This window comes from Macaca nemestrina, chromosome 14, assembly GCF_043159975.1.
Source record: "Macaca nemestrina isolate mMacNem1 chromosome 14, mMacNem.hap1, whole genome shotgun sequence".
Lineage (NCBI taxonomy): Eukaryota > Metazoa > Chordata > Mammalia > Primates > Cercopithecidae > Macaca > Macaca nemestrina.
Genome location: NC_092138.1, coordinates 69563632 through 69575698, shown reverse-complemented (window position 1 = coordinate 69575698; position 12067 = coordinate 69563632). Strand labels below are relative to the sequence as shown.

The 12067-nt window shown below is 49.8% G+C and overlaps 1 protein-coding gene across 3 annotated transcripts in view; it reads right to left on the bottom strand.

Annotated features, from left to right (window-relative positions):
- LOC105477208 (collagen type XV alpha 1 chain) overlaps positions 1-12067 on the bottom strand; it is a 128179-nt gene that overhangs the window by 72736 nt on the left and 43376 nt on the right. For all 3 annotated transcript variants that reach the window (XM_071078073.1, XM_011733615.3, XM_011733617.3), the window contains 3 exons: positions 11253-11327; positions 9385-9465; positions 3359-3506 (listed from right to left, as the gene is read on the bottom strand). In XM_071078073.1, coding sequence (XP_070934174.1) covers positions 3359-3506; positions 9385-9465; positions 11253-11327 — 304 coding nt within the window. The remainder of the gene's footprint in view (positions 1-3358; positions 3507-9384; positions 9466-11252; positions 11328-12067) is intronic.

Sequence of the window (12067 nt, the reverse complement as noted above, 5' to 3'; positions counted from 1 at the left end):
GCATATAGTAAGCAATTGACAAATGTTCATTGTTGATATGGTTTTATGTGTGTAAAATAGAATGAGTATAGATGTCTTATCATTATTATATATATAATATTCATGTTATGTAATGATTACTATATGACGTATATAATATATACATATATATGTATATGTATGTGCTTATATATTTATATACTTGGCTACACCACAGTGTTTAGTACTGATATTTTCCAGAAGATAGGAGTTTAAGAAGAGGAAACTATTATTTTTCTGGTTTATACAACCGAGCATTAATTTAATCGTTCCCACATGCATATATTTCCTTTGCAATTTAAAAAGCAGCCTGGAATCGGAGGCCGAGGTGGGCAGATCACTTGAGGTCAGGAGTTCGAGGCCAGCCTGAGCAACACGGAGAAATCCCATCTCTACTGAAAATACAAAAATTAGCCAGGTGTGATAGCACATGCCTGTAATCCCAGCTACTTGGGAGGCCGAGGCAGGAGAATCACTTGAACCCAGGAGGCAGAGGTTGCAGTGGGCAGAGGTTGTAGACCTGAGATTGCACCACTGCACTCCAGCCTGGGTAACAGAGTGAGATTCCATCTCAAAAAAAAAAAAAAGAAGAAGAAGAAGAAGCAAACGGAGTTTTGAAACAAAGAAAATTATTCATTGGCCAGGCATGGTGGCTCATGCCTGTAATCCCAGTATTTTGGGAGGCTGAGGCAGGAGGATCATTTGAGCTCAGGAGTTCAAGACCAGCCTTGGCAACATAGCGAGACCCCATCTCTACTAAAATTAAAAAAAAAAATTAGCCAGGCATTGTGGCATGTGGCTGTAGACCCAGCTGCTCAGGAGCCTGAGGAGGGAGCTCATGTCTGGGAGGTTAAGGCTGCAGTGAGCCATGATTGTGCCACTGCACTCCAGTCTGGGTGACAGAGCAAGACCCTGTCTCAAAAAAAAAAAAAAATGCGCTACCATAACTGCATGTCTATTATGGCTGGGCCAATGCCAAGATTGTCCCATGCAACCCTCCTGCTGGCCCACCTGTCCTGCCCACCGGGACCCCTCCCACCACCTTCCTGCAGGTGGGCAGATCCCACTATCACCCTGTAACAGGTGTTAGTGGAAATCCCACTATCACCCTGTAACAGGTGTGTCCTGCCGGACCCACACATTAACACCTCAGTATTATTAACCCTGGGAATGAGACTGAGGCTGGGAAGGGCCCTGAAGCCAGGTCAGCCTGTCCCCGGGCCAGGCCCTTCCCACACACGCTGTGCTCACGCAGGTCCCATGGTCACAATAACTCTGGGGGAGGTGTGAAATCCTCCAAAGGACTCTGCCCTGCTACCCACTCCTGTCCCATCCTGTGATGGAAGCGGGGCCAGCACGGGTCGAGCACGCTCGTCCTCCCCGCTCTGACCACCAGGGGGTGCCGTGCAAGCAGCCGATTGCCTGGTCTCCACGGCCTGACCCCTGGGACGAAGGAGGTGGGGTGGCCCCTTCCACGGGCCAAAATGGCGTCAGGGAAGCTCCGAATGCAAATATTAGGGGCTTTGCTTAGCCAGGGCTTTCTCCCACCGTCCGGGCTGTCTACACATCAAGAAGAAAAGGACAATTTGGCTAGCTCCGTTGCTTTCGACTGAGTGTGGCTGATACCGGTAACAGGCGAGCTGCATTGGGATTAGAGCCCAGTCCCCACGTGGACCTCATCTCCTCAGTCTAGGAAAGTCCTCGCCCCAGCCCCTTCGCCTTACCCCCTTGCTCAGAGATCCTAATTCCACCCCTGAGAAAAGCATTCGCAATTCAGAAACCACTTCCACAACCGCGGCCAGATTCAGCCCTCTCATCCACCCGGTAGCGGGGATTGTTCACGCTCCCAGAGGATGGCTAAGGAATCTGAAGCTTGGAAACTGATCAGCAACTTGCCCCAGGCCGACAGCAAATAGGGAGCTAGGCAGGGCCTCCTTCCAAGCTGTCTGACTCTCCCCAGCAGGCAGTATTTCCACAGCAACACCCAGCCTCCTTGGCTCTGTCATGACGTTATTAAATTATCCTACAATGTTTTCTCTCCAGTTCTCTATACCTTCTCTGACCCACAGACTCCCCAAATTTAGTTGTTAAAATAACACTCATTAACTGATGACAGAACCAAAAAGAATAGTGATACATATTATTGTAGAAGACTTGTATTAATAAAATACAGAAGTACAATAAAGAAAGTAAAAACCATCCATAATCCTACCACTCAGAGATAACTGCTTATAACATTTTGATGAATATTACGTCTAATATGTGATGTATCTAATACATACACACATCACTCTACATAGCTATATGTAAATAGATATAAATATAAATTCAAAATTAGGGTCATAGACACATAGTTTTGGAATTTGCTTTTTTGGTAGACTATACCACGAGCATGTCCCTGGGTCATTAAATCAGATCTGTATCACCAATGTCAGGGCTGTATGTATGAATGAAATAGAATTTGCTCGACCAATCCCTACTGTGGGCAGTTTGGGTTGTTTTTGTTCCTGAGAACAGTGCTGCCAGGAATGACCGTGTACTTACATCTTCAGTCTGAAGTGACGGCCCCTCTGAGAAATGACAGTAACCACAAGCGATCTCAGGGCTTGGGCATATGCCAAGCTAGTGCTTGGGGATAGTGTTTGATGCCTGGGCTTTTGCCAGTGCTCCTCTGCATGGGTAGGGGGACAAGAGACAGGGGCCAGAACCCTGGATGGGCAGCCAGGGGACCAGCTCTTCTCCTAGGGACTGCTGCTGCATTGCTGAGTAACCAGCCCCTCTCTGGCCATCAGTTTCTCACTTGTGCCACACAGGAGTTTAGCTGATCCTCTGAGAGTTGGGGAGTTTGTGGCAAAAGTCAGAAAGGGTTGGGACTCTGGACTTAGCTTTTCCAAGTGTTGGTTTTTCCACCTATAAAATAGTGGCTAGTGCTATTGAGTAGGCGGTATGCTGTCAGTGTTGGAGACAAAATATCCAAACACTTGGCACACCGTAGGTATTCAACAAACAGCAAGGATTATTACAAACTTTTCTGTTAAACCCCAGAAGGGGTAGAGTCTGGGAGTCAGAAGCTCCAGATCTGGGGGTTAGAAGCTCTGCTATCTGAGATCAAATGCCAGCTCTGCCATCCACAAGCCGTTTGCTCCTGGCTGGGTTACTTAACTTCTCTGTGGCTCAATTTCCTCATCTTGCCTGTAAAATGAGGGTGGTTCTCACCCTTTCTTAAAGGGTTGAGGGGAAGGTTAAATGAGATTCTGTATGTTACATATGTGGCCCCGGCTGGACACATAGTAATCACCCAATAAAAGGCCACTATGTAGGCATGTGCATCCGGACTTGCCTTGTTCGGGGCTGCTGTGCTGGATGATGCTCATGTTGGTGGTTTCCGGGGTCCCCTCAGGTACAGGTTCACCAGAAAGTTCCATGTCCTCAAAGGGGGAGGATGGAGTTGGAGGTGTGTTTATGGGTTCAACTTTTGCTTCTTTGGGCTGAAGGGAGGAAAAATGAGACGCAAAATGATGTACTTGGCAGTAAAGCAGAAGAAGTGACAGTGAATATCATTGGAGAAAATAATATATCCACAAGATGCTGAATAAACCAAGGGGAAAGCTTGGCCCCGCTTGGTGTCTACCTGGGCAATGGCTGTACCTCCCAGGGCCTGAAAGAGGTGCCTACTAGAGGTCATTAGATTCTGTTCAGTTGACAGTCAGACTATTCATCTCAGCCAAAACTCTCTGAGCACAGGGATCATATTTCCATGATTCCCAAATCCCAGATCAGCCAGAGGAGGTGCCCATTAAAGATCTGTTAGATGAGGGAATGATTAAATGAATTAGTGAACAAATGAATGAACCAGGCTGCACTCAATAAACTGCATATAAATTCGATGCCAGATGTGCACTAGTCATAAACACCTATGAAAATGAAAGATGGGTATGGTTCCTTCCAAGGAAACTTCAGCATCTACACAGTTTTCCCAAAGCCAGTCAGTGTCTCAACCAACGTTACCAACTAGAGAAAAACAAACAAACAAAAACCCAACAGAAACACAGAGTGCTTCAGTGATCTAGGCAGAAATCCTGGCATGGGCTCTGAAAGTCACGACATCACCCCTGGACCCAAGCAGCAGCTCACGGGACCCAGGGCTCGTCAGCATTCAGATAGCCTCATCACCTTCTAAGCTCAAGGGGCTGGGGATGCATGGAAGAATCCTGTGGATCAGTGTTGAACTCGTGGTATGAACAAGAAACCAATCTTTGTTTTGTAAAGCACTAAGATTTTAAGGTTAATTTGTTACTGCAGCATCACTTACCTATCCTGACTAATAACAGAAGGTTGTTTCCTTAATTCAGAATCTAGTAAATCAATAAATTTCTGGTCCATGGAACAAGGAGGATTCTTAGAAGCTCCATAATTTAGAATGTAATAGTTCAGTTCTTACAGTCAGACCTGGATCAAATCCCAGCTCTCCACTTATAAGCTCAGTTATGTTGGGCAAGTCATGGACCTTCACTGAGCCTCAGCTTCCTCCTCTGTAAAAATGAGGACAATAAAGAACTACTTGAAGGCAGGAAATAGAAAATGCATGGAAGGGATAAGCACACCTTTATGTTTAGTACAGAAATATTCCATATTCATTACTGAAAACACTGTAAGTGCAGATGAGCAAAAAGAGAAATCACCTTGAGTCCTAACACCCAGAGACAATCACCATGGATTCTACTGTACTGTAGAATCTTCAGGGTGGAGGTGGGAGGAAAGGCTTTAAGGAGTTGGGCCTTGGAGAATGAGCAGGGTTTCAGAGCACAGGGGTGGAGGGTTGATGGAAGTCAGGGCCTGGCAACTTGAGCGTGGCAAGAGCCCAGGGCTTGAGGAGGGAAGCAGTGGAACAGAGCCCAGGGAGGCAGGGAGAGGGAGGGTCTGGTTCTATGGGGAGAAGAATGGGCTTGAACCCAAGGGTCACAGACAGCCACTGGGAAGCATTGGGTGAGGAAGTGGTGGGGGCAGCTGTGTGTTTTAGAGAGTCCTCGCTGGTGGCAGTGTGATCATGGACTAGGGGAGCTGAGCTTATGCCAGGTGACTGGGAGGTGGCGCTAAAGAAGTCCACAAGGCAGGAACCAGGGCAGCAGTAGGAGCACAGAGCAGGTACCTCCCCAGGGAAGGTTGTGAACAAGACCAGGTGGGATGTCCCCATTTCACCCAGATGGATGTTCATCTAGCAGGGTAGATAAAGACCCCTACCCAGGAGGTTTCTCTCCTCTCCCTGTGAGGGATCAAGGCAAAAGCCACTCCATCACTGGTTCAGGAACCAATGCTCAAGCCCCTGAATGCTCATCTCTAGTCTGGAGTGAGGCTGCTGGTGGCTGGTAGCAAAGGTGCTCTATAAGGCATTTGGGCTTTGGGATGAGGCAGGCAGGGCAGGTGAGGGTTCGGGAAACACAGGAAGACAACGGGATGGGGGTTGAGCTCTGTAACTCAGGGTGGCTGAAGTTGGAATCCATCCCATCAGCCAAAAACTTCTTTTGTCAAACTCCCAACAAGGCATCCCAAGCCCCCTGCAAGGACAGGGCATGGTTCTGGTGAGCTGACCCTCAGGAGTGAGGGTCACAGGACCTGCCTCAAGTAGGTAGCTTTGGTTTTCAGAGGTCAACGTGGATGGGGATCCAGTGTGGCCTGTGACAAAATAGGAATCTCAAGTCCGAAGAACTGTTATTAAAAGTGTTGCAATTTGCTGAGCCCAGGCTCACGTACACACAATCAGATTTACTCATTCTGCACATATTTCCAGAGGCCCTACTGTGTGCCAGGTCCTTGGCTGAGCCCTGGGGACACAGAAATGAATAACTAAGACAGAATGTCTGTCCTCAAGTTGTCAGGCAATGGAGAAGCCCCAGACCTAGACCAGACGCAACAAACCACGATTCGGTGTGATGCATGGGATGGCGGGAGTGAGAGCCAAGAGGGAGGAGGGGGCTTAGCTAAACAATGGCCTCCAAGGAGAGGATGTGGACTGGAGCCTGAAGGCTAAGTAGGAACTTGCCACGCAGAAAGAGGAGCTGGGAGGGGCCCTCCAGGCAAACAGAACCGCAGGAACTAAGGCGCCATGGAGGAGAGAAAGTGCTTGGTCTGTCCAGAGAACTGTGAGCATCTGGGTGTGGTTGGGAAAGAGGCCCTGGCTGAGGACCAGAATCACCTGCGGAGCTTTTTGTCAATACAGATTCTAGGGATCTTTCACTCCAGATCTACTGAAGTTGAACATCCAGGTCTGCAGCCCAGGCAAGAATCTGCTTTTAAAGACCAAGCCCCACCCACAGTGCCTCCCCAAACCCCCATGCCACCCCCACCCCCGACACACACTTACAACAAATGACCCTGATGCACAGCCAGGGCTGAGAACCATAGGGATGTTCATTCCAACAGCATAGAACTTTCTGAAAATGCAAAGAATTGGATAGCAAGGACCCCGACCCTAAATGGGAAAGAGAGCAAGGAGGGGCGGACTTTCTAGTCCCTGTCCACTCAGAAAGTCTGCAATTCAGTTCACTGGCGATGGCTCATGTCTCAAAGGGTGGCAGGCTGGAAAGGCTGAGGATGGGGAAGTGATATTCATTCCAAGAAAGAAGCCAGACAGACAAGGGAGGGGGGGACTGTCTGAGCTGAAGAGGGAAATTCCCCGTCCTAGAGGGTGGCGGCTGAAAAAAGCCATAAAGCCCTTCCAGGAGATGTTAAAAGGGGGAAGTCCCCAGCTCAGGGGTGGCATGACTGAGTGCACTCTGGACCCTGGGCTGGAGACCTGGCTCTGCCACCTTCAGGCTGGGTGGCCTCCAGCAATCATCTCCATGACCTCAGTGCCCTCCTATGTAGAAGAGACTCCAAACACCTCCCTGCAAATGAGACTAAAGGAAATGGAAGCACACGGAAGCGCGTGAACTGTGGCGCAGACAGACGGGCGCACAGGGAAGGCATTCTGACCATCGGGAACAGACAGGTTAAGTCAGGACCGCCAGGCCTCGAGGCACAGCCCAGGGGAATCCCCTTAATAACTGAAGGCAGCCACGGGGGTTTGGCATGCCTGTCAGCCCCAGCCACCGGCCAACCAGGAGGCCCCAAGGGGAACAAGGCATCCGCACTATGCGCGGTGCTGAGTCCAGCCCTGAGCTGCTCTCTGACACATCACATCACCTCCCTTAATCCTCACAACCAATGGGTTTCATTGGTCAACAGTAGCAACAACAGACACTGTCCAAGCATTTTGCACAGGGCAATTCGTCTAATTCTCACACTAACCCTGTGAGGCAGGTCTGCTGTATTGTAACCAAGGAGGAAACTGAGCCTTGGAGAGCTTAAGTCACTTGCTCAAGGTCAAGAGTCAGTAAGTGGCAGAGCTGGGATTCACGCTTGGTGGAACTCTGATTTGCACCAGTTCCCATAAAACCACTGAGAAAAGTGGGGCTGGGGAAGCATGGAAAGAAAGTGTTTGAGGTTCCCCAGAGGCCACCAAGTCCATCAAATCACCAACAACTTTTTCTTTTTCACTTTTCCAGAGAGTCTGGGGATTGATTTCATAGCCCCCCTTAGCTGACACGTGCCCCACATCTGCCCCAGTGCCTGCAGTGCCATGGTCCTGGGGAGGGTCCAAGGCTGGGGAGTCAGTGGGGCCTGGCTTGAGTCCTGACTTCACTACCCTGTGACCCTGGCAGGGCCACCCCACCTCCTGGGCATTCATTTCTGAATCTGCACAATGGGGCTGATGCCACCTACCTTCAGGGTGGCAAGAAACAAAAGTGAAATCATGTATACAGTAGCACCAAGTACACAGTGGTATCAAGAAATGCCAATTCTCTTCCTTCCCCTCCCACTTCTCTACCTCTGTCCAAAGTTGCCCAGCTCCGGTGCCCCATCCCAAGCTTCTCTGCCTTACTCCTCTCCCTAAGCTGAGGTGATCACCTCAGGCTCAAACCCCACTCTCCTTTCCTGTCCCTCTCTCAGGGCCACCTTGGGCTGTGGCACCTCTGCCCAAGTTGGCCTCACTGTGAATTGTGAACTGGTGCACAGGGCAGCATCAGATGTGAAGGCCACTCTGTGCCCTGCTGCCCCACGTTGGGACATGCCAGTGGGATGGCCAAGGGCTGATGGGCACACAGGATAGCCACACCACCCAAAGCAGTTGCCCTCCCCAATCACTAGGTAGGCAAGCAACTTGGACCCTTGACTTCCTTCATCCCAGCTGGCCAAGAGTTGGCTGCCATCCTGGGGATGGACTTTTGCAATACTACCCGGGCCATGACCCCATGGATGGTCATCAGGAGACTCATGCTGTTAACCCAGTCCTGCCCACACACCCTTGAGTCAGTGTCTTCCCCTCTCTGGGCCTTGGTTTGCTCAGTTTGTATACAAAGGGCAGTTTTCTGTACACCTCTGTACAGAAAGAGATGTACAGAAGGACTTTTAGGTCCTTCCAGTGCTAACAGACTCTAGTTCTATTCTGCTGCATCCACAGCTCTGCTGCATCCACAGCCCTGCTGCTGCCCAAGGTCTGTAATCTCCAGCCACTGCCTTATTTCCATTTCCCTGATTTCTATTAGAGATGAGTTTACAAAGTAGCCCAACCAGGCAAGGAGACGGCTGAAGCTCTGCTGTATTTAGTGACTCCGCTGCTGCTTGCTGTTTTCATTAAAAACAGGCTCCTGGGTGTCCCCATAGTCCCCACAGTCTGACTCAGTGCTTTCAAAACCACTTCCACGTCTCAGCCACAGGGTGCATCCCCAGGAGGGAAGAGGTCTAGGACACTGGAAGTTAGGATTGCCTTTCCCATGCGTCAGAAATGAGCTCCCTGGAGGACTCTGTGACTCACAAGACTAGGGTCCTGACTGTGCTTTCACAGCTGGAGCCCTGAGCAAATGTAACAAGAGCCATCGTTCAGGGCCGTTTCTCTCATGCCAGATGCTGGGCTGAGGCTTGTCCCTGTACTTCATCATCTAACCCTGGAAACAATCCTATGAGATAGGGCTATTAGAATCACCATTCTTGGAAGAGGAGTTGAGGTTCAGAATGGTTGAGTAAGTTACCCAAGGCCACAGGCTTTTTACCCAAGGTTCCAAAGCAATAGAGCACAGCGTTTGCCCTTGACAGCCCTCTGATGGTCACGAACGCAGGGTGGCACTGAGGGAGCTGGTGTTCCAGTTCACCAGGGGATTTTGCAAAGTACCCATTGGTTGGCTTTCCTGACCTTCCCAGATGAGTCAACGATTAAGCTCACAGGTCTGAAAACAAAGAGGTCAGACCCAGGGCTCTGGGGTCCCTGTAGTAATTCTCAGCCTGCTAAAAGCTGACCAAGATCACATGGCACAGCATCCCAGTACTCACCGGGGCTTGAGTGTAGGTGACGGCTTCTAAGATCTCAGCTACTCCGTCTGCCTCCTGCAGCCCACTGGTCTCTCCAGATGCCTGTGTGGAGACAAACTGTGCCACATACTGGGCAGAGTGGGCAGGGCCCATAAGAGTTGGACAACTGGGAAAGTCACAGAAACTGACAAACCGACTCTCCTACAGAGGAACCATGTGTGTATGTGTGTGTGGGTCTATCAGAGACAGAGTGGGGTTAAGGAGACAGCGGGTGTGCAGTGTGCATGGTTGGTTATTTGTTTTATTTATTTATTTTATTTTTTTATTTTTTTGAGACAGGGTCCCTCTTACTCTGTCACCCAGGCTGGAATGCAGTGGTGCAATCTCGGCTCACTGCAAACTCTGCCTCCTGGGTTCAAATGATTCGCCTGCCTCAGCCTCCCGAGTAGCTGGGATTACAGGCACGCACCACCACACCTGGCTAATTTTTGTATTTTTAGTAGAGATGGGGTTTCACCATGTTGGCCAGGCTGGTCTCGAACTCCTGACCACAAGTGATCCACCCACCTCGGCCTCCCAAAGTGCTGGGATTACAGGCGTGAGCTACTGCACCCAGCCTGGTTGTTCATTATATTTCTTTCCACATTTTATTGCTCAAACAAAATACACAATCATTTTACACTCTAACATACGGTCTTTCATTCTATCCAGGTCCCCACCACTCTCCCAACCTTTGTGAGGCTGTCATTGGAATCTTGCGCTGGGAACCATTACAGCCGAATCATGACTTCCTAGCGTTACCTAATCTTTCTAATTAGCCTCCTAAAGGCAGACAAGGAGCCCGAGTGCTGTGATTTTGTGACCAGTCCTTTGTTCTTGGACCCTTGGGTTGTTTCTAGTTTTTCAGTATTACTGGTAATGCAGAGACGAACACGAGACTACACTAATCAGCATCACATGACTGTCAGGCTGGGACCACTGGCCCATGGAACACAGGCATTCTCACGGGCCCAAATGCCACTTCTCAGGGGCTTTCCAACAGAATCCACAGCATTTTGTTTTTCATAAAGTTAACGAGATCAATTTATGTTCTGTTGCAGGGTTGACGCCACCCAAAGAGCAACAGGAATTGTAGGAATGTGCTACCTTCTGCTCGCCTCTGACTGCATCCTGGGACCCCTTCTCCCTGGGAGGCCTCACCCTTGCCATTGTTCAGGCATCACCTGCTCCCTAACTTGTTTCAAGTTCCGCCTCTTTCCTCTTCCTGCTCCCACCTGACACGTTGAGTTTGGGTTTGAGGATCTCCCCGTGTTCCCATCACACTGCGCTCTGCCACTGTATTTTGGTATGGAAGTGCATATGAGCAGCTTATTAAACAGTTCCCAGTTATCCCTTTATCTCCAGCACCTACCCAGGGCTGTCACCCAGCAGGTGCTCAGTCAATCCTTAGAGGAAGGGAAGGAGGGAAGGAGGAAGGAGTCATCTTTTTTTTTCCTGCCCATCAGCTTAGGAACGAAATCATTTGCCAAGCATAAAAGCAAAGTTGAGGATCGTTTTTTATGGGACTTTACTCCCAGAATATCTCAGTTTTAACTTTGATTTTAGAATCCTGACACCATTTCTTGGCAAGAAGGCAGGAAAGCAGGCCATTGACGGCCACAGCCATGGAAGATCCTGACACCTTATAAGAAACACAGCTCCCCGCACCAGAGATGGCTGACGCTCTTTAAAAAGTGAAATCACGCCAAAAGCCCAAAATAGGACTTGAGGCAGCACTTGCCAAAATGAGAGGTTTCAGAAACTCCACGCCACTGTCTGGGCATCCAGCTCTCCCCAGGCCCCAGCTGCTGGGGTTGCAGGGCCCTCTGTGGGATGGTAGGGGAGCTCACCGAGGACTCTTCGGGGTCGCACAGCTCCTCGGGAGTCCTGGGGTCAGGGTGCACGGTGAGCTGCTGGAGGGAGCCCTGGGGAAAAGAGAGGGATCAGAAGCCATGGTTTGCATGTTCACAGCATGACTGCCAGTGGAAGACTTGATTGTTTTTGTAATGGAGAAGCACAGGTAAAAGCACGGGAGTGAGGATGTATGGCCTGTGGCCTCAACCACAAAGCCAGGCCACCTCTTGGCCCACTCTCAGTTATGGGGGGATTCTCCTTGGGCCAGTATCATACTGACCCCTGGGCCAGAGAGGTCCTTGGGGAGCATAGTGTTCAAGTATGGGCACTACAGCAGCCTCCTGTCTCCAGGTCCCCAGCTTGTCAGTGGCAGGCCCTGAAACACACATCTCCCTCTCCCAGAAAGCTCTTTCCCCTGCAGCTCAACACTTCTGGGTTTGAAGGCCCATCCCAAGAAGGGCTGCTGCAGCCTCCCTGCCTCCACTCTCAGCCCCTCTCCCCACACCTGACAGCTTCCTCTCCACGAGGCTCCCAAAGTGAGCATTTAAAAATTGCCCATCGGATTTTAACTTCTTAACATTCTCCAGTGTCTTTCACTCTACTCCAGATAAACCCAGACTCCAGCCCATGGTGCTGTCCTGTTCACCAATGAGACATCAGTAAATATGTGGGCTGACTAAATGAGTACCTACAATAACTTAGTGATCTTTAGAATGCTTTATACATAAAAGCCCATTTTGATAGTAAAGTCAGTTTAATTTTTCTAAGTGCACATTGCCTAGAAGGAGGGAAAAGCTACCTCTCACTCTGG